Source organism: Lactuca serriola, chromosome 5 (genome assembly GCF_051521515.1).
Source record: "Lactuca serriola cultivar US96UC23 chromosome 5, Lser_US96UC23_V15, whole genome shotgun sequence".
Taxonomy (NCBI): domain Eukaryota; kingdom Viridiplantae; phylum Streptophyta; class Magnoliopsida; order Asterales; family Asteraceae; genus Lactuca; species Lactuca serriola.
Window position 1 is genome coordinate 241,044,925 of NC_136412.1, and position 23,434 is coordinate 241,068,358.

At 36.1% G+C, this 23,434-nt stretch overlaps 1 protein-coding gene across 1 annotated transcript; it reads right to left on the reverse strand.

Moving 5' to 3' along the window:
• Positions 1-12,738: 12,738 nt before the first annotated feature.
• On the reverse strand, positions 12,739-13,446 carry LOC145050306 (uncharacterized). Its single transcript, XM_078998579.1, has one exon. The coding sequence runs from the start codon at positions 13,444-13,446 to the stop codon at positions 12,739-12,741; it is 708 nt and encodes a 235-aa protein (XP_078854705.1).
• Between the last annotated feature and the right edge of the window lie 9,988 nt (positions 13,447-23,434).

The window sequence follows — 23,434 nt, forward strand, 5'->3', positions numbered from 1 at the left end:
CAGAAGCCCTCAGGGTTATTGCAACAACCAGTAATCCCTGAGTGGAAATGGGAGGGAATTTCTATGGATTTCGTGACCAAGCTACCCAAGACGTCGGACGGACTGGACACCATATGGGTAATAATCGACCGACTGATGAAATCTGCCCACTTCCTGCCAATCAAGGAATCCTACAAGATGGAGAGATTGACGTGTTTGTACCTACGAGAAATCGTGAGACTCCATGGAGTGCCAAAATCTATTATCTCGGATAGGGACAGTAGGTTCACTTCACGTTTTTGGCAATCACTCCACAAGGCAATGGGAACTCACCTCGACATGAGCACCGCTTATCATCCGCAAACGGATGGTCAAAGCGAACGAACCATCCAAACGCTCGAAGACATGCTCTGCGCATGCGTGATAGACTTTGGGAAGTCTTGGGATACCCACCTACCTTTGATCGAGTTCTCATATAACAATAGTTATCATTCGAGCATCAAGGTGGCTCCTTTCGAAGCGTTGTACGGGCGTAAATGTAGATCATCGTTATGTTGGGCTGAAGTAGGTGACACCCAGCTAGCAAAAACACATACGTCGGACAAGGCACTAACGGGACCGGAGATCATTCGCGAAACCACGGAAAAGATCGTTCAAATCAGAGCTCGATTGCAAGCATCGCGTGACCGACAAAAGAGCTACGCCGACAAACGGCGAAAGCCCTTAGAATTTCAGGTTGGTGATCGAGTACTGTTGAAAGTCTCACCCTGGAAAGGGGTTATATGTTTCGGAAAACGGGGAAAGCTGAACCCACGATACATTGGACCTTTCGAAATCGTCGCCCGAATAGGTCCGGTAGCATACAGACTGCAACTACCCGCAGAGCTAAACGGTGTACACCCGTGTTTCATGTCTCTAATCTGAAGAAGTGCCTATCAGATGAAACCCTCGCCATTCCTCTTGACGAGATCGAAATCAATGAGAAACTCCTGTTTGTTGAAGAACCAATCGAAATCATGGACAGGGAGGTGAAGCGTACTAAGCAAAGTCGCATCCCGATCGTGAAAGTACGGTGGAACGCAAAGCGTGGGCCAGAATTCACATGGGAACGCGAAGACAAAATGAAGCAAAAGTACCCTCACCTATTCTAGCCTTCTCAAATCTAGCTTCCAAACAGAATTTCGGGACGAAATTCCTTCTAACGGGGGGATGATGTCACAACTAAAAATTTTGTGTCATGTAATCTATACACTCAAGTAAATGTTGAATCAAAAATTTAAGAGCATGTGTGATACCTATTATTATGACATCAAAAACTTCAATCAAATACATCATACAAGTACTACAAATGGTCATCAAACAATTGGAAACCCTAGAAGTTCTTGTTTAGGTCCATTTTGGACTAGGACTCCCTTATTGGACCCAAATGGACCAATAAGCTTCCAATTTGACTATCATGGGCTTAGAACCCTAATTGGGCTCTAATTGGACCCACAATCATTTATTTCAACATTTTGGGCCATTTTGGACCTAGAATGAAATGAATTAAAAGCTTTGATCCATGAATAACCTAAACTAGTCCAACAAAAATGTAAAAATCATACTATATTCTTTTAGGTTAAAACTCACCCAAACTAACTCTAATATTGGGCTTAGAGGCAAAAAGCCCAAATTTTCCTTTTTCCTTCAAGACTCTCGGCCCAAGGCCCAAGTCCAAGAAGAAATGGAGAAGTGTTGACTATTTGCATGCCACCTCACTTATATCCAACATGTTTCCATGCACCTCTCATACTTCTAGGAACATATCACTTCAAAGATCACTTCTTCTTTCCCTCTCTCTCACTCTCGGCCGAAACACACACACACATACACAAATCTCTCACAAATTCTCTCTAGAATACTCAAGAACACATCCTTTCTCTCCACTCAAAAATCTCGAAAATTAGGAGGCTTTCAAGAGGATATTTCCACAAACTCTTCATCTAAGGTAAGGTTATGCTTGGATCTATGACTTAGATTCTTTGTTTTATCAAAATCTCTTCCTAATTCATGCAAAAATCGTGATCTTGCATCCTAGAACCATCTCAAATTCGAGATCTTCAAGAAAAGGGTGCTAAGGCCAAAAATCACCAAGCTTTCTTCCATCTTTTCTTCAAAAACCGAAACCACACCCTAAGGTGAGCTTCATACCCCCTATTTTTCTGTTTTATAAGTTTTGTGGGGGGGGGGGGATACAAGTGAAATTGTAGATCTATATGTGTTTTGTATGCCTTGTATGATTTCTATGCTTATATGTGTGTTTTTGTGTGTTTATGATGTTGGATCTAGCCATAAACCCCTAAAAATCGAGATATACTCTATGTTAAATGATACTAGCATCAAATATATTTCTACATACAAAGTGTTCCAAGAAAAATAGCTAAATGTCTTAATAACATTTTCTTTGGGCTAAAAACTCAATTTTTGGACATAAAATGTTAAAAATATAAAGTTAAAGGGCCCAAAATGAAATATTTCGAATTCTGATGGATGAGATGAGTCAAAACAGTTTCCATAATGTATTTTCTGAAAATATACCCTTTTGGAGGATTAAAAACATAAGTTTCAAGCTTAATGGGCTAAAAATGACATTTTCGCCCAATAGGGCCCAATATGCGAAATTTTCTGTTTTGAAGGGCCAAAACTGTGTTTTTCTTTAAAACCGTGGACTACTAGTGTTCCAAGACCTTTTCTAAGGTTTAAAATGCTTTTCAAATTTAAAAAGGACCAAAGTTGCAAAAAGTTTCCAATTTGGGCCAAAATTATAAAAACTGCGAAAAGAGGGGTTATAACCGAGAAAACTGAATTTTCAGGGACTCAAACTGTTTTCAATTAAAAATATGCTGAAAAATATCAATTTCGATAAGTTTTGGTGTTAAAATGTCAAGAAAAATGGTTTAAGGACCAAACCGGAAATTTATTTAATTAGTGGGTTGAAAAAGTAAATTTACAAATAAAAGGGTGGGCCGAAAACAAAAATTTTTCAAGGCTAATCCAATACACTCAACTTGATCAAATATTGGCACCGCGACTACCGACGAAATACAATACACAACAATACCAAAAATCGTTGTTAAACGAATTGATTCGGTCTCGAATCAATTACAACCCGAAATTACTAACACGGCGATAACTCGATTCACACAAGTAACAATTGGGAGTTTAATACACATGTGAGAGCGCACAGACGTCGACGCACCATCTTTGGGCCCCAAAGTGTAAAATCTTGTTTGTTGGGCCTAGCTAGCCCAATGACCTGATCTTAAGGCCCGAAGACTTCTACCTTACGAGTTGTTGGGTCTTACATGATCTAACACAGCGTAAAAGGACTTTCAATGGCTTTTATACCATTGGTCCCCAAGGGTCCTTTGGTACTGCTAGTAAAGTCGGTTATTTTAATGCGAGGCGGGTCAAGGGCCCCTCGTACTTTTTTTTTATCCCCAACCGGCTACGGAGTTATCGAGGTCTTCGTGCCCTCTTTCTCTTCGGATGTGGGATTACTCGAAGTCAGGGCGGTTGGATTACGTGAATAGTACGGACGACGCCTTCGGGATCGTTAGTATAGCTGTAAACTGGTCGTTTGCGTAACGCGCGTTTATAGCAATTCACCATGCGCAATAATCCGACGTCGCCTGGAATTGATGACTTCACACGCCGCGACAGTTTTATTTTCAACTACATGGAATTCAAAGTATTAGGAAAACATCGGGTTTTCCTAGGGTTTTACAATACATACAGTTTCGAAATGTACACAAGCATAATGAACATTTTTTTTACAACTATAGAAACAAACAAGCATACTTATGGATCTTCACAAACTTCTTTTTACTCAAAAACTCTTTTCAGAAAATATCGGATTTTCTGGTGGTTTTCAAAATAATACAAAACGTTGCTTTTCAAGTAACGCTTATGAACTCACCAACATTTCACATGTTGACGTTTTTCAAAATACTTGTATTCTCAGGTAACAAGTGAACCAAAGGAAAATGTACTCAGTGATGGCTTGCAGTTTACTTATTTATGAATCGAACAATTTATTTTTGGGAATGTAATGTTTAAACAATGTACTCAATGTAAACTTTATTGGTTGTACTATATTAATGCATGGTGACGAATGATGTTACGTTTCATATATATTCAATGTTATGGTATTCAATTAAGTCACGACAGCCCTCGGACGTTTCCGCCGTCTGGTTCGGGGGTGTGACATTATACTTGATGCAAATTGCTGAAAAATGTTGAAAAACTCGATTTTCTGGCTTTCTGGGCACTGGACTCGCTGAGTCCACTGATGAACTCGCCGAGTCCATGAGTAAAATCATCCTACTTGCCGAGTAGGTTCATGCACTCGCCGAGTATGAGCCCCAGACAGCATAAATTCGACTTTTTTGGCTGGAATTGGACTAGGAACATTACCCTAAGATGTTTTTGGACTTATAAACTTGTTTTTGATGTGGTAATGTTCATGCTAATCCAATTTCAAAGATAATTGTCAATAGATTCATGTTTTGTATTAGTTTAAGGTTTAGACTAATTACATGAAAAAGTTTGATTTGAATTATCTTGTTCTTATGAGTTGCTTAGATTAATAGAAAAGTTGAGTGAAATAGTTGTTTTCAATCCAAATTAATCTAAGAGTTGATTCTAAAATGTGTTTTTGTAACTTGTCCTCAAGTTATATGAAAAGTCACATTTAAGTTTCATAAAACTCATAAAAGTTGGCAAAGGTTACAAAAATGAAGAGTCTAGTTCTAATTAAATGGGTTTATGACTTCATAACTTGTCCTCAAGTTATGGAGGACCAAGAGTCTCTTCATTAAATAATAAATAAATTAAAAAAAATGTAACCTTAATTAATTCCATAAGTTATAAGATAAAGAAAAGTTAATTTTTTGTTAGTTTAAAGTCTTCCATAACTTGTCCTCAAATTATGGAACTTGAAGAGTTTTTGGATTAAAACTACTTTAAACACATAAGTTATGGAATTAATTAGTTTTGAATAGTTTCAAAACTTGCCCTCAAGTTTTGAAATTTGAAAAGTTTTCACTTATGAATACTTTAATTCCAAGTTAGCCCTTAGAATTTTAAAGAGTTAAAATTCAACCCTTATACTTTATAATATTATAAGTTAGTAATATATATATATATATATATATATATATATATATATATATATATATATATATATATATATGTGTGTGTGTATAAGAGTAAAGTCAGTCTTACCGCTAGTACGCCTCATTCACGAAGCCGGTCTATAAGGTGGGTATAAGGTTGTTGCCTATAAAATGGCAACTTAATGGGTGTCCACTCTCACCCACCGCTTGCTTGACTACTGGAGGGTCGTTAGCCGAACGGGTTTGATAGGACTATAATTCTCCCTTCATTAAAAGTATTAATGATAAATACTAAGTAACTAAAATCTTAATAATACCCAATCTTAGTTACTTAGGAAAATGTGAATAAGGTGCTAATCCATGAAATTACACTTTGCACTTTGTTTAAGTCGGTTAGTGGAGCGTGTGTGTTAACCGGCACACTAACTCGTATTTAACAAGGTAGGCAAAGGGTAACTCAATGTTTATCATAGTATCGATGGAGCGTGTGTGGTTAACCGGCACATCGATTGAGGGGTAAACACTTAAGGGTACCAAGTAATTTGCATGGTTACTTCACACCTTGTTTTGTGATCCTCGGCATCCCAGTCACAAAACCTGAAGGGCACACTCGAGATTGAAACATGCCATTGAATAGTTCAATGAATCTCAAAGATCTAGGAGTTTCAAAACCAATTAAAACCTAATAATACATTTCGTTTGTCTTGGTGGAAATTGGTGAGTCGTCATTCACCTACCTTCAAATATTTTATAGCTTGGATTACGGCATACCTCTTCTAAGTTATAAAATAGTTTATTGGGTCCTAGCCTTAATATTTCATATTGGGTGTCATATTAAGGACTTAAGATCAACTATCTTGAATATCTCCCAAAAGATGTCTGGTTTAGACATCAATGATCTTCCTAAATCTCTTGAAAAAAGCTTTCCTAAATGAATATGATATCCCATGGAAATCATACTTCTTTCACCTCCTCCAGTAATTCTCCCTAACCCACAAGTTCTTGAAAAGTTTAAGGTCACTCAGGCCCTATTTGCAAGGCAAGGTCTAGGTGTGATCACATCTTAGAGATGTAGTCACATATTGACAAGCCGGGAGAGTTGGGTGTCAAAGTCTTGAGAAAGTTGGTAGCTCAATCACTTTCTAAGTTACATAGTGAGTTCCTTTGGGACACCTATGAAATAGACTATGACAAGACCCTTAATGATCTTACCTATTTGCTAAGATCAACTTCTTAAAACTTGATGGACATTGACAATAGTGACACAGGAAATCCAGAAAAGCATTCTCTTTCCAATGGAAAGGGATCGGCCATAATCAACTCGGTTGACCAAATGGTAAAAAGAAAAAGCTAAGTCTGTGATAGTCCCGTGTACCATTATCAAAGGGTCCATATGTTTATATTGCCAAAGAAAGGGGCATTGGTTGCGAAGCTGCCAAATTTACCTAAGGATGTTAAAGTCAATAAGTTTGACTCGACTTCAGGTAAAGTCCACTATCTAACTCTGCTAAGTTTCTATTATGAGATTCTTTTTACATGATGTGACTGGGTCACATGTTGATGTTTTAAGAATCAAAGAAAAGTAAAGAAACTTAAAGAAAGAATATGCTGAATCTGATCGCGTAGATGGATTTCTATCGCATAGTTTGAAGATCGGATTCTTGAGCTACTTCTTAGGAGTTATGAGATATTGCTTAGGAATAGATAACAACAAGTTTTCATATGGATTGTAAGGATAAGTTTTTTCCGCAAAGTTTTAAAATAAAAGAAAATTTTTTATTTTGTTTATTTTAAAATATCCTTACAATGGCATTTGAGGAAAAATTGTTGCTTATAAGATTCCATTAATAGCAAGAGTGGAAATATGAAATTGATTCTTTCATTTGTGGTAATGTCTGAATTTACCAAATAAGGAAAGATTGTCATCACCCAAGTTTCAATTGGACCGGAACTTGGAATCATGCAAGTTGTATAGCATGATGAATGAGAACTTTCAAGTATTGGAAAAATTAAGACTAATTACTCGGTCACATGGATGTGTGAGTCAAGTAAAGGACTAAGGGATCGAGTACACATTCTTGTGCACTGATTAAGTCCACCACAAAAGATTGATAAGACTATTCGTCATAGTTTACTAACGCGCAGTAAATATGATTATACTTACAAGCTTAAGTGTAACTCTGAGACATTGGAAAAGGTTCCAATGTAAGGCAGAGCGAATAAGAAGAATCAAATTAGGCAGAAGGATAAAAGTTTCTCAAATCTGAAAAGATGGGAGAGTACTTTAGTATCAGTTTTGTGATCATCTTAATGATTAAGAAACCATATCAAAATTAGTTCTCTTATGACTAAGAAGAGGAACTTGAATTGTTGAAGTGGTTAAATCAAGAACATGAGTCATACTTCGTTCCAAAAACAATTCTTAGAGTCATACTCCAAGATTGTAACTTGAGTGACATGTCTTAAAGAAGGTTTAAAACACTTGTTAAATGTAAGAGTAAAAGATTTCTACCCTTGTACATTTGAAATTGGTAGGTTGTGATGTTTTGGATAAAACAAAGACCAACATAGGCCAATTGTGTGAAGTGTTTGTCTTGATTAGAATCTGCACTATCTCTTGGATGTTTGACAAGGGAGTCTTATATGTCAAGAGGACAGTGGGAGTCTTAAAGGTCTTGAAAGTCTCAAGAACTAATCAAGAATAAAACCTAAAGTTCTTCACTAGCACACGACTTGAGGTTTATAACCTATCGTACTGACATATTTTGTGCCCATTCCAGTTAAAGTTGGCTTTGCATATGAGTTCTTAGAGTTCTCAATGTGTTGCATAACAACTTGGAAGCAATGGCAGGCCCTTGAGCTGCCAGGTGGCAAGAAGTTAAGATTGAGTTCAATCCATATGAGTTTGGATTTGTCATTATCCTTGTCTTGTGACTATGGTTTTGACAATTCACATGGATAAGAACACATACACCATAAAAATCTAAGTGTCATAAGGTTTCTCTCCGATTCATGAAAATGATGGTGAGGAAACACTTTCACTAAGTAGATTTTAGCTAGATAGCAATTGTGATATTTGCATTCTCAAAGTCGTTAGTGGAGCGTGTGTGGTTTACTGGCACACGAACCTGGACTTGTGAGAAGTGGCAAAAAGGTCTAACCATTATGATTACGGCATCCCTCTTCATAGTTGTTTAGACATACAAGTGTGCTATCTAAGGGAAGGTGTATGATTTTGATAAAGTCTTATCAAAACATTCTAGTATCAGAAATCTGAACTTTGGTAAGAAAGTCAATGAAGTAATGATTTTTAGAAGTCCAGCTGATTTCTGAGTACATGTCAAAGCTAGTGGGAGCATAAGTGTTATGCTAATAATCATTATGTTAGTGGGAGCATGATAATTATGATAAGTATTGCAAGTTAGCAATGTTAATTATAGAAAACAAAAGGTTTCAATTGGGAAGAGTTGTTTTGCTATAATTAAGGGAGAGGAAATTATACTTCATCTCAAATCTATAAGCTTATATCGTGAGGTTTTAATCATTTAGTCAAGGATATATATATGAATTTCATGTTGGAATGGTTCAACATAAGGAAATTCTGTATATGGGTCCATTATTTGCGTTCTAAAATTCTATTATGATTACGACATCCCTTTTCATAATCTGAATTATGAGAACTTGGCAAATTGAAATGGACATATTATAGCAAAAGACTGGTTTAGTCTTTATGTGAGACATCATGAATCGTGTCCCATATGCTTCAGATATAGGATCGATTACATGTGCTATATTCATCCGTTCTAAAATTTTCCAAATGCCTGGGGCATTAAGAAGGGAAAAGGTCTAGAATTGAATATGACTAAAAGGATTAAACAATTGTCGGGGACAATCTAAGGTTGACCAAAGATTGGTTGCTCAAGGACAGTTGGAAGTATAGTGATAATTATGGAAGGACCATATTGACATAATCTGTAAGGAGGAAACTCTTGTTTAGAAGTGATAGTCAAAACAGAATCTGGAAATGTTTCAAAGTTAGAATTTTCAAATCTGTTTAAGATTAGGAAACTTAATGCAAGAAGGATGTTTCTAAGGAGCTAATCTCCTTTGGAATGCTCTGTAATGTTTGTTGTCAAGTCTTTATGACTTTGTGCATAATCATTACAAGAGGTTCAATGCATATAAGTTTAGAATCTAACAGATTTTAGTAAATGGAATGAATTTGGAATTCTTGCATTTGCAGTAAGGATTTGGGAGTGTGAAAAGAGAATCATTGAAGTTATGTTCAATTGATCTAGTTCACAAAGTAAAGATCATAGACAAACATAGTATGCACACTTGGTGTGTGGCATGACTAGTGTTTAGAAAACATAGTGTACGTGCTTGGAGCATGGGACAACTATTGTTTTAAACTCAAGAATAAAGTTGATAGCTGAAATAGTATACAATGAATAATGTGTAATCATATGGTGATAAATAAAAGGTGTTTTATTTATGTTCATAGGTTTTGATACCATATTGGATTCAATTATTATTGTGTTTCACTTTGCATGTTTTGACTTCCCGAATAAACTACGTTATTCTTCCGGAATGACTAAGTTATTCAAATCATCCACAGTCGGTCATATGTTGGAAGTAGATATGAATTAAGACTGTCATGGGTTGGCTTGTAGAGGTCTAAGGTGTTGGACAAAGGGCTACAACACTCATGAATGCTCATAAGTTCTGAGTATTGGATTCAACCCGCGCTTATTGGAATCACTTCATGGATTTTATCACAAGTGATCATGAGACGATAATATCTTATATTCTTCAAACCTAGAGATATCAGTTGTTACTATGAGTTGATAGTACATTGATTGCACGAAAACGCATTTGGTAACTCGGTGCTATAAAACGTGTCTTTGTGTATGATTCAACAAGTAGTAGAACAAGCCATATGAGTCGAAGTTTATCCATTCCTTTTACCTTCGGGATAAAAGCGATATATGTGGGCCCCACGATGATTTGATGATGACAAATGGAAGTGCTCGGCCGGGCCAGGACTGATTTGATTTGTTCAATTAGTCAGTCGTCATAAATCGGAAATCGGGAAACAACAAATGGACAGAGAGAATGATTATAATCCATGTCTCAGTCCATATGATATCTAGAATGGAGGAATATATGATCCCTTATCTAATGGAAAAGTCACTGACAAAGGTCAGAGTTCATCTACAAGGTCAGAGTTCGACAGAAGCTTTTGAGAGCTACGATTGCCAGTCGGTTCCTGAAGTCATACGCAATATTAGTTTTAGACTTATCCAAGTGGGAGACTGTTGGATTAATGTCTAATTCCATAACTATAATTGATAAGACTTGACCCGACCCGGCATGGTCCATTTGGGTTGCATGGCATCATGCACTTGGATAGACTATAATGAGAGAAATAAGACACTTATGGTTATTAATATATTATAAGTTCTAGTATATTAATAATAAGAATAATAAGATTATTTATTTAGTATTGATCAAGAATTAATCTAGGATTAATTAAATGATCAAAAGAAGACTAATTAAATATATGGGTTGATTGTGTAAATCATCCATACTTGTATAGTGGGCTAATGCTCCATGGATAATCAAGTTGGGCTAAAACCCATAGGATGGTCCATGGATGCTCCATGGTGTATTTGAACCCATGGATCCAAGGAAATGGAAAGTCATGACAATTAGGGTTTACCCTAATTGTAACACTATATAAAGATCTTATTCTTGACAAAATCGGCGACTAGTATCATTTTAGAAAGGGCTAGCCGATTTTCACGAAGTGTAGAATTCTCTCAAGTTATTCCAAGTGTATTTGGTGTTGTGTGAACCATTTGAGGTGTCACACTTGGGGCACTAGGCACTCAAGCTTCATGAAGACTTTCTACATCAAAGAGGTATGTATTCTATCTTGTTACATTCATTGTTTTGTATGCTAGATTAGGATAATACCTTGGAAGTTCTTATTTGCATGTATAATAGAGAAAACATAAATCCAAGGTATTTAGGGTTGCATGTACACTTAGGAGTGTTAGAATGCTCAAAACCCAACACATTTGAGCTCAAGCATGGCATGAACTCGCCGAGTACCAAGAGCAGACTCGACGAGTAGGGCTAGGGTTTCCCATAAGTTCACTTAGTGAGTACTTGCCGAGTCGGGGAAATGACTCGCTGAGTCATAGGGAATCAGAGGACTGGAGTTCAAGGCTGAACTCGCCGAGTTCATATTGGGACTCGGCGAGTTGAGTCGGGGTGGCCCCACGATTCATGCCAGGTGAAACCCTTCGAGCATGGGAAAGACTCGATGTGTCATGCAAGATTAGAGGGTTAGTGGACATGCGTAGACTCGTCAAGTTACCTAAGTGCACTCGGCGAGTCGGGTCAAAGTCTGACCGTTGACTTTGTTGACTGTGAGGGTTTGGTCAACAATGGGGTCTTTGTGTCAAGAGAGGGTTGAGTCTAGTCTCGAGAGTTATATTTATGAGAATATTTTACTTTATGTGATTAGGCGGAGGCTAGACCATATTTCCACTGAGTCGGAGATTTACCGAGACATCCGAGGTGAGTCTTCTCATTATACTTAACTAGAGTGGTAACAGAGTTATGTGCTAGTATACTGCTGATTTATGTGCCAGTGTATTTGTATGCTATTTATGTGTGTTATTGTGATATGTGATATGCATGATTCAGAGTTTCCAGAGATAGGACCAGTGGATCCATAAAGTTAGGGCTAAAGAGCTCACAGAGAGTTGGGACTGGAGGGTCCTACTGAGACACACTGTCCAGAGGGTCAGCAGAGCTATAGCCTTGAGTGGCTAATATATGTGTGTTAGAGTGGTATTTTGGGGAACTCACTAAGCTTTATGCTTAAAGTGTTATGTGTTATGTGTTTCAGGTACCAGTGATGGTTGCGGGAAGGCGCCGACATGATTCGTACTCACACATGGGATTTTATGTATTTCGATCTTGGGAAATGTTTTGTGGAACAAAGATATGATACAATGAGATTTTATTAATAAATTTGTATGGAAAATATAAAAAATTGTTTTAATTTTTACGGTGTTACACAATAAATTTGGGTCCCAGCTTGCACTACTTTCTAAATCGGATGACATCTTTCAAAGGTGACACCTTTATAAGCACCAAGTCCCCTACCTGAAACTTGAGGTTCGAATGTCGCCGTTCTGCATAACTCTTCTATCGGCTTTGAGCGAATTGCAGCCTGTCACACACCTGCTGAATCAAATCAGTGGTCTTGAGCACCACATCAGTACTCCCCATGACGTGATGCCTGACCCTCCCCCAATAAACTGGGGTCCTACACCTCCTCCCATACAACATCTCAAAAGGTGGTCGGCCAATACTGGCATGCTAACTATTGTTGTAAGAGAACTGGGACAGTAGAAGGTACGTATCCCAACTTCCTCCAAAATCTAACACACATGCCCAGAGCATATTTTCGAGTGCCTCAATCTTCCCCTCAATATGGCCGTCGGTCTGGGGGTGGTATGCCATACTAAAATGCAACTGAGTACCCGATGTTGCATCCCCCACGATGACCACCTCAAGATGGCGGCTAATTTGTAGATTTAGTGGCAAGGGCATGAGGTGATGAGGCATTATCGTAGTTGGTAAGAGAAGATTGACGGTTGTCTTCTTGAATAAGTTGTTGTTCCTCCTGGATGAGCATGGACCTGACGTCCCAAAACGAGGGTAAAGGATCCCGATGAAGGATTGTAGTTGCAAAGACTCGAAATTTTGGAGACAACCCATTTAAGGTGTAAACAACAAGGTTAGGTTCAACAACTTTTGCATCCATGTTATTGAGGAGACCAGCAAGGTTTTTGATACGATTATAATATTCTGTAACAGAATAAGTTCCAATGGTAAAATTCCTCAGTTCATTATCCAGTTGAATTACCTTATTTTCTTTGTTGGTTCGAAAAACTTTTTCAAGTTTCAGCCAAGCATCATATGTTGTTTTCTGTTTCTCAAAAATCAGGTGAAGAAGAGAGATTTTAAGGGTGCCATACATCCAAGACTTCACGATGGCATCTAACCGGGTCCATTCATCATTTTTTTCTGCAAAAATCTTTTCTTTTGGGGGTTCAAGATGATCTTTGACTCCGTATCCAATGCAATGGATCTCAAAAAGCTTACGCCAGATATCGTAATTCATACGATCCAAATCAAGTACCAAGGGAACAACATGTTTAATGTTTATCGTAGAAGAAGGTTTATCAGAAAGTGTAGAAGATGATGTAGAAGAAGAGGATCCAGTCATTGTGAAAATCATTGAAAAGTGAAGAAATAGAACATAATAGAAAAAGAATCAAAGAAGGCAGTCGACAGAACAGAAGGCGAAGCCAAAGTTTAAAGAGATTTCAAGGAAGTTTGATACCCTCTGATACCATGAAATCTTGGTATTTCTCATGAAAATCACCTTTCATTGATTGATATATATATATATATATATATATATATATATATATATATATATATATATATAGACACACACACACACACGCGCGCGATTACATCAAAAATGGGCAAAATACAAAAGGGCCAAATAAGAATACAAACACAAGACTATAAATCATACACTAATAAAGTGCTTTTAAACCAAATATTTAAAATTTTTATTACAAGTTTTTAACTTTTTTTACATTGTCATATAATATTTTTTATAACTTTCATAGAATTATTTCTAAATTTTCAATTGCAACATTTTTAAAGTGTTTCATAGATTTTGTATGACAATTTAATATTTTTTTAACATTTTAAAATACTTTCATTAAATACTAGTTTAAAACGTTGTATTAAAAAAATAAAAGTTTATAAACTTCTAAGTAAAAAGTATTAAAAAGTTGTAATAATATTAAGACATTTACATTATATAGATTGTATTTTGTTTTTTATTTGCTACGTAATATTTTCTTTTTATTTTCTTAAAAAACCCTCCATACTTATTGTTACATATTTAATTTTATTGTTAAATATTATTTACTTTAAACATATTGTATATGCTTAAGAACAAAAGAAAAAAATATAAGAGGTTGTATAAAATATTTTACAAAACAAAAACATATTTACTAATTAAAAAGTAAAGTTTATAATTGATTCAATATTTAAGACACTTTGGATAATTTAAAAATAACGTTTGAAAAAAATAATAAAACCAAATATGAAAAAAAATTAAATCGCTATTAAAAGTGAAAAAAATTAAACAACTTTTTTTTTATACATTTGTCATTTAACATATTAAATGTATTCAAATATTATCATTGTCACCTGCTATAGCCGGCCTGTGACAATGATAATATATGAACACATATTACAAGTTAAATGATCAAAAATATATAAAAAAATTGTTTAAATGTGAATAAAACGATAAAGATAATTGCCCTTAAAAATCATTTTCTCATAAATAAATAACTTAATATTCTCATAGTTACCAAGTGGTTGTTAAACATTTTTTATCATCTTAAAAAATACTAATGTGATAATTTGATAAATAATTCTAGCACATCGGTATCAAGTGTTGCCCTCATTCCTTAAGGTTGAGGCTTCAAGTCTCGTCGGAGACATACGTGGATTTAGGAGTAGTTTAGGATTATATTGTATTTGTCGTTAAAATAATAATAATAATAATAATAATAATAATTAAATAAATAAAATCTATAGGAATTCAAAACGAGTTATCCAAATCAAATCAAATCAAATCTGTAATTTATGTTATTTCAATCAAGACCAAATTAAAAACCATTTTGACAGAAAAATACCAAACAAACTATCCATAATTATTGTTAAATCGAATCCGCTATCTATTATTTCCTCTTTACATTAATGGTAAATCACTAAATTGTGTAGTTTCCTAATCCATTCTTATATAAATTAAACTCATATATTGCCTCGGTTTCTTACGTATTCTTGATTCACTGATCAATATTCAATAGTTTAATTATTTTTGTGTTTCATTCACATATCATGGGGCGTGCGAAGCTAAAAATGGAGCTTATTACGAAAGAGAAGACGCGAAATGCAACGTACCACAAAAGAAAACAAGGAATTATTAAGAAAGCTAACGAATTCACCATCCTTTGCGATGTTAACACTGTTATCATCATTTACCCTCCCAACTCCGACAAAGCGGAGATATGGCCAGACAACCCTGATCAAATCAAGAAAGCCATTGCCTCTTACAAAGCCAAAAAGGATGATAACGGGAAGAGAACTTACAACCTCAATGACTTCTTTGAGGATCGAAAGAAAAGGATCGAAGATGAGCTTCTCAAGGCCCGAAAAAGAAACATGGAAGCCAAATACGCGACCTGGTTTGATGAGCTCGATGGTTTATCCGAAGTGCAATTAAGACAATTCGCTATGGAGTTGGAAAACAAGGAGAATTTAGTCCGACGTCTTGAATTCCAGAAAAGAAGCATGCAGATGACGATGACTTTACCGTTGCAGCCATTGTCGTCAAGGTTCGAGCTTGAAAACAAGCAGCCGATTTTTCACTATACTGGTTCGCATCCGAGTCTTGATCATGTTCAGATGATGAGCCACCACCTTATGAACCATCATGATCAGCTTGGGTGGACTACGTTCAATGATCCAACGACAGCTTCGTTCATTCCATTGAAGCGTGAACTGGGTGCTTATGGTTATCCGGTGTTTGAAGGTGGTCTGGTTTATGATAATTTGAATCCATGGCAGTTTCAGCCGGCGCCAGTGGTTCAGTGCGGCATGACGCCGGAACTTGCAACGCAAGAACTTGCTTCACAGGTGAATATTAATGGTGAGTATGATGGTTCCGGGGATTTTGTGATGGTTGATCATCAAGGAAGGTTTCTGGGTTAACTATTTTTTTTTTATTTAATTAATTCTTAAGACTGTTAGATATCAACTAATTGTGAGGATAATTGGTTTTCTATTATCTATTCGTTTTCATGCATGTTTAGCTTATCGACTTCTTATTCTTAATTAGTCTCCAATGTAATATTTTTTGGGATTTAACCTAAAATCCGAAATTATACGTAGTATAAAAGATGCAATCGTTGGTTCTTCTTATTCTTAATTAGTCTCCAATGTAATATTTTTTGGGATTTAACCTAAAATCCGAAATTATACGTAGTATAAAAGATGCAATCGTTGGTTCTAATTAAAGAATCTTAGCTTTAATAAAAGGTGCATGCATTGATTTAATATTGCAAGATTTACTGTAACACCATTTTTTTAACGATGTTTATTAAAAAAAAAAAAAAAAAAAAAAAAAAAAAAAAAAAAAGAACCAAGCTAGCAAGAAGCTGACAAAAAACTAGCAAAAAGCTAGCAAAACAAACCTAAACAACAATTACAAGTTCTTCGGGTATTGGAGCCAAACGTTCCGATCTCGAGACGTCATATGGTTTTTAAAACAATACCAATTATAAGTATGTAATCTATTCATATCGAGAAGAGTGTCTTTTCGATATTTTTTTGTTTGAAAAACCATAGAGTTTCTAAAATTCCATAAGACCCACAACACCGTCATTGCAATAGATATCACAACATCCTTCTTAGTCGCATTCAAATGCAACCCCTCTACCCAAGCGTACATGTCTTCCAAAGAATTCCACTCCATAATCACCAAATCCATCCAAGCTGCAATACCATTGTACACCTGAACCGCAAGCTCACGTCTACAAAAAAAAAAAAAAGATGAGAAACAGATTCCAAAGCATCATCACACACCATACATCTAGTGGACTGGACGGAATATCAATTCCTCTAAGTTCCAAGTTCAACCTTGTGGGTAGTCTATCGAGAGCAATTCTCCAAACATGCACATTAATTTTAATAGGAACAATGATTTCATTTAAAAGTCAAAGGGAGCATATTATTATCCAAATACCTTCCAAGAGAACCAACAGTAAAATGAATTTCCCATCTCCCAATTCCATGTATCCTTTTCAAACGATCAAGAAACATGAACCAAATCCGCCATCATCCCTTGTAATTGCTCTGCTTTCACTCCCCTTCGAATTACTTTTCTCCATTGAAAATTTGAATCACTATTGTCCCAAAAATCTCTAAGAGGGTGTTTGTTTTTTCTTCACAGATCTGCGTGATCTCTTCTGTCTGTGCGGCGCAGACCACACGCAGACATAAAGGTTTGCAGTGCGTTTGTTATTTTGAAGTTCGCAGACATAAAAAGGTCTACACGATGTCTTCACCACACAGACATGGGTCAACCTCTTCTAAAGTCTGCGAAGTGTTTTAACCTAAAAAATAAAAGCGGCGCCCATTTTGCCTCCAAGGCTAATTAAATAAATGCAGTGTAATGAAACTTTCCACGATTTGTACATTCATAAAAAGCTAAGTCCTTTATGATATATATCCCTATATAGACAATGTGGATAAAAATTATCAATTTTTACTTCAATTGAATTTGGATAAAACGTGTGTGTGTGTATATAATGATTAATTTAGTTGTATGAATTTTATTTTCAATATTATACGACTACTATTATTAAAATTTTGGTGTTGAAAAATCATTTTAAGTTTGTAAAATCATATTATTTAAAATCCAATTTATTTTAGCAGCCTGCAGACGTTAAAAAACAAAACAGTTTTCTTATTGCAGATTGCAGACGTTTTGTCCACCTCTTCCGCTGAAGAGGCTTGCAGATGTGGTCCGCAGACTGCAGACATTTTGACTTCAGAAAATCAAACAGCACCTAACAGTCTTGTTTTTGTTCATTGATAAAGCATAACGTCTATCATATTTATCCTTGAAAGTTGTTGTGTCTCGCCATTTGTCCCACCGAGTATCAAACCCATCTCCAACCTTTCTACGCATAACCGACTCATCCACCTCACTCGCAATATGCATCTTAGTGATCGAAGTGAGGATATTATTCCAAACTCCACCACCACCTTTCATCATATCAACCCCTTGCATCCCAAATTGAATCCCATGGCAAGCCCGAATCACCTTGCTTCGAACGGAATTCATGTTATTACAATATCTCCACTTCCACTTATACAATAAAGCTTTGTTAATGGACATCAAACTACTCACACCCAACACTTCTTTTCCCTTGGAACTAAGAATTAAATCTCACTTCACCCAACTCATCTTTCTTTCATTCGGTTTAGCTCCCCAAATTTTTTTTTGGCTCTCAACACCAAAATTGATTTAAGAAAAACACAAACTTGTATGCATTTTGGGTTTGTAGGTTAAAGAGATTTATTTTTATTTCTTATATACTAGTTTTGATACTTATATACTATACGGATTGATTTAAAAAAATTAAATATAAAAATCTAAACATTAAACATGTACTTACAAAAAATTTAATAAGCGTTACAATTGAAAAAAGTCTTAGAATAATTATGTCCTAAAGGTTTGTATAGTAAGATGCAAAAAATAACAAGGTAGTTTTATTTGGTCCGTAACCATATGAAAACATCATTTAGTTCCATGACTACTCAATTTAAAAAATTCATTCATAAGTAATTTATGAGTTATTTATCAAGAAATTTTAATTTTTAAATCCGTTAGGTAATTTTCTATTTGATCAAAAGTTGTTAATAGTAGTAAAACAAAAAAGCAATGTGTTAAATTTTGCTAATTGGTTGGTTAAAGATGTCTTATAAGTCGACGTACTGTTTAATCATATATTAGATTTACCACTTGCACACCATTAACTTTTTCTTTGTAAATTATAAAGAAAATAAGTCTTACTTTTATGTTGTAAAATTATTAGAAGAAGGTGAAAACTGATTAAGAGAAAGGAAATAACAGAGTCAACGACTTAAATGACGAACTATAAACATAAATCATTTTAAGGCCCGGATTTCCAAAATGGCATTTTGGAAATAACTCTGTAAGGCTCGGTTTTTTTTTTTTTTTTAATGCTCGTTGTATTAATATAGGCAGTGGATATTCTTATTATGTTTATTTATTTATTTATTTCTGTTATTTCTGTTATTTATTTATTTTTATGTATTTTAACTTTTATGTGATTCTTATGATTGTGTGACATGTATGTGTTGGGATGCAAAGGTGATAATTTGAAAACTTGGAATATTTCTTCTCTATTTGGATATATCTTTAAGGCTTGGAGCCAACCCCTCTATATTCATGTTATGTCGTTTGTGAGGGTGTGCATAGATATATAGTCATCGTGAGTTGAGAGTTGAACAATGTACATAACTAGGATCATATTTTTATTATTTTTCTCTTCTCGACTCTCATATTTGTCAACAAAACTCATCTTGCTGATTTGTAATTATTCTTATTCTGCATTATGCAAATTTGGATTTTGCAATCATACAATTTGTATTAAAGCTATCGTGCTCGTCTGATTTGACTATCTTATTCACAGACACTAGATTTGAGTTTTTTTTGGTGAATTTCTCATATTTTGTTGGTATTGTTCTTACGAAGAACCATTGAGAAAACATTGCCCTTTTACTGTTTATCTTGAAGATTTATCTGCTCATGCTTAAATCTGGTTGAATATGTTGTTGCTCGTTAATCTGATATCATTTACCTACTCCGTTTTAATTGATTTAATAATTGGTGGTTATTAGAATCTTTTTTGCCTGTATTATTCATTTATCAAATTTATTTAGGAAAGAGAAACGGTTCATTCATTTCATACATTTGTTCAATTTATTATTTTATTTTGGCTAAAAAATTATCATCTGTTTTTGTTATCGTCGTGAATCTGAAATTCATTTCATCGATCAATCCTCCTTAGCTCATTAATCGTCAATCAATTTTAGTTTTTGGATGAATTTGTTCTTAATCATCGATTTAGAGTTCATTCTTGGCAAAATGTAGAAAACACATTAATTTATCTATAAACATTAGAAAAACTTACATTTTATTTATATGCAAAAAAAAAAAAAAAAAAAAAAATCTCTTACATTTTCAGATACCTTTCACATTAGCCCAAATATCTGATTTTCTTTATAGAAATTACTGGTTGTTTTGTGACATGTCATTTATCCTTTTCGTTTTTAGGTTAACATGGAAACAAAAATTTAACGCCATGTTCCGAATCGTTTCCTATTTCGGGGTGGTGACCAAAGATTTGAAATTATCAGGCTTAGGAAAATTGAGGAAATGAGATGTGGACCTATTTGGATGTGGGTGATGTAAATTTAGAAGATCTGGAGGTTTAGTTTGTGTTTTGGAGCCAAGGGGTATTTTGGTAAAGTGTCAACTTGGACTTTTATAGAAATTGGATTTTTGTTCATGAAATTTTAAGGTGATTATGACTTGATAAAAGCATAGAGCTTCTCGTTACCTTTTCATGGATATAAAGATCGTCGAAATCAGATTTATAACGAAGAAGTTATGGCCTGCGGAAGAATTTAGGGTTTAAGGAAAACCCTAGTACGTGGGGCGTACATGGGGAGTACACAGGGAGTACTAGCATGAGGACCATTACACGAGGCGTACACTGGAGTACATTGAACGTACTCATCAAATTGGTCGTGGACCCGAAACCTCGTACGCTAGGCGTACGAGGATTACACTTAGCGTACTCGGTGGATAAGAAAACCCTATTTTGGGGTGTTATACCTTATTTAAGGTCCTTAAGTTCCTAGGGTTGGCCTCTTTACCAGTCTCTAAGCCTCCAAAACTCTAGAAACTGACCCTTAGCCTCCTTTGTGGTGTTTTTGAGCTCTTAAGAAGGATTTGGTGGTTGTTTTACTCTTTGTGAAGGAAGTAAAGAAGATTGAAGGTGCATTGCTTGGTGAGAAGGTTATAGATCTAGAATCATCACCCTTGTTGCAAGCTTATTGAGGTATCAAGTTCAAACCCTGTCTTCTCCATGATTAGATCTCTTCATATCTTAGTTTTTATGCTATTGGTCCCTCTTTGGGTTAGTTTGAGGAGTTAGGACGTTTTAAGGACTTATTCTTTTAGATATGAGCTTATTATGGACTCCTTAAGCATAAATGTGCAAGATTTATGGGATTTTTGGTCACATGCATGCATTAAGCCACCTATTAACTCCTTTTGAGCTTTAAGAGCTTCATTTAGCCATGCATGAACTTACGTGATAATCTAGCTCAAGGACGTCACATCTACGTTTTGGAGCAACATCTTAAGGGATTAAGGGCTAAATGTGGAAGATGGATAAATGGGAGGAGTATGGTGGGCGTACAAGCCAGTACGCGCAACGTACAAGCTCTAAAGCATGTACACTTAGTGTACAGCTGAGTACGCCCCGCATACTCAATCAGTGGGCTACAGACGTTTTGGTCTTCGGTTTAGACCATCTTTTGGGCTTTGATGCTTAGGGATTTGTGAGCTATCTGAATACAATTGTTTTGGATTATGAATGTTGTTAGGCCTTGGGGCACGGCCTATATAATAGTTTGGGCCCAATTTAGAAAACTAGACCATGTATGGGCCTTGAGTGTTTATTTGGATTTTGTGCCTTTGGATTGTTGGTTTGGGCCTAGGTTTGGGTCATGTTGAGTAAAGGGTAAGAAGGTCTTTTCCCTAGTTTGGGCACTTAGTGTGGACCAGATCCGATTATTGACAGATGATTATTTTGGTGATTTGTAGTGTTGGGATTTTAGCGGGGCAACAGCCATAGATTCTTTCTATGAGATTTGGCAGTGCAAGGTGAGTGTTCCTCACTGTACTTTTTGGTCGAAGGCACCAAGGCCAGTCCCTTTGGATTGTTATCCCGGTTTATCGCATGATTGTATGCTGTAGCGGTCTGTTAGATTTGTATCCTGGTATATAGGATGATGTTATGCTTAGTGATATGTTAGATTTGTATGACTGTCTGTATATGCTAGCTAGGGTTTAATATGATATATGTTGATATGTGATGGTGTGTTGGGTTGAGGTGGTCCTATCTATATGCTGAAAGCCGAGAGATGTAGGGCGTCCTAGATAGACTGCATGCCTGCAGGGCGTACCAGTCAGGATGAAGGCTCAGAGGACGTTGCAGATAGGCTGAAGGCCCAGTGAGGCGTACTAGTCATGCTGAAGGTTCTGTGAGCGTACCATATAGACTGTAGGCTGGTGGGGCATTCTAATCAGACTGAAGGCTTTGTATGATTATGTGTTGTGTTGGTACTTTGGGGGGAAACTCATTGCGTGTTGGATTACAGTTTTGGGTTATGTTTCAGGTACTACAGAGGATCGTAGAAGGCGAAGGCATGACCGTACACATCCTCATGTTTTGGACTTATGATCTTGGGAAAACTCTGATATTGAACATGTTGAAAACTATGTTGTAACCAATTTATTATTATTGGTCAATTTTAAAAGTTTAAAATTTTCATGGTATTTATGGATGTTACAAGTTGGTATCAAAGCCTTGGTTTGAGTGAATTGGAGGAACACTCGTGTGAATCCAGTCTCAAACTAAGGAAAAAGAATTTTTTAAAAACAATTTTCCAATGGTTTTCAAAATAATCAAGGAGGATGTGATGTGTACGATCAGCCAAAGCCAGTAACAGGCTAGGGATCTTCAGGAAATGTATGATAGAATTGTCTGATATATGATGCCTTATCTCTTATAGAATACTTGATTGTTGTATGAATCTTTCACGTGTGAACTAACTATTTAGTGAATACGCTGAGTCGCATGCTTCATGGGTTAAACGATCTTAGGGTAAGGGATTTGGACCTGCTATGCAGCTCTTGTCTAAGTCCAATTGTTGTAGGATTGAATCTTTTAGTCTAAGATTGTTTAAGTTGTGCGGCATGTGATTTTATTTATGCGATAGTTATCTGGAACCAATGGAGGGTCGTGTGGAAGTTAGTGGTAGGGTGAGTTATGTGGGGTCAGCCGGCCAGTTGCATTATGTTTAGTCTTCCTCTAGGAAGTGAGGATAGAGTGTATGATTATGCTAGTGTGCGGGTATTGGTAGGGTTGTTGTGATGATCCTCTGAGACAAATATGGGTAGGTGTGGAAGGCAGTATGAGCCCGTACTACTGAAAGCATAGGACCCGTACGCGTAGCAAGGAAGTCACAACCCTAGGGCTTTGTTGCGAGTTGGTTGCCCTGGTATGATATGGGTTTCATCTGATATCTCCCTGGTTTATGTTCAGTATGGTGACGACGATACGATTAGAAGCGGGATCCGGATTAGGATCAGAAGCTAGTGGCCAGGATGGGTCAGTGTAGTCCATCGATCAGGTGCGGGAGATGATTACCATGTAGGTTTTTTAGATCTTGGGAGAAGAATTGTCTGGTGTCGTAAATCGGACCACTGCCAGGGTAATTTTCAGGCTCGAGGAGCA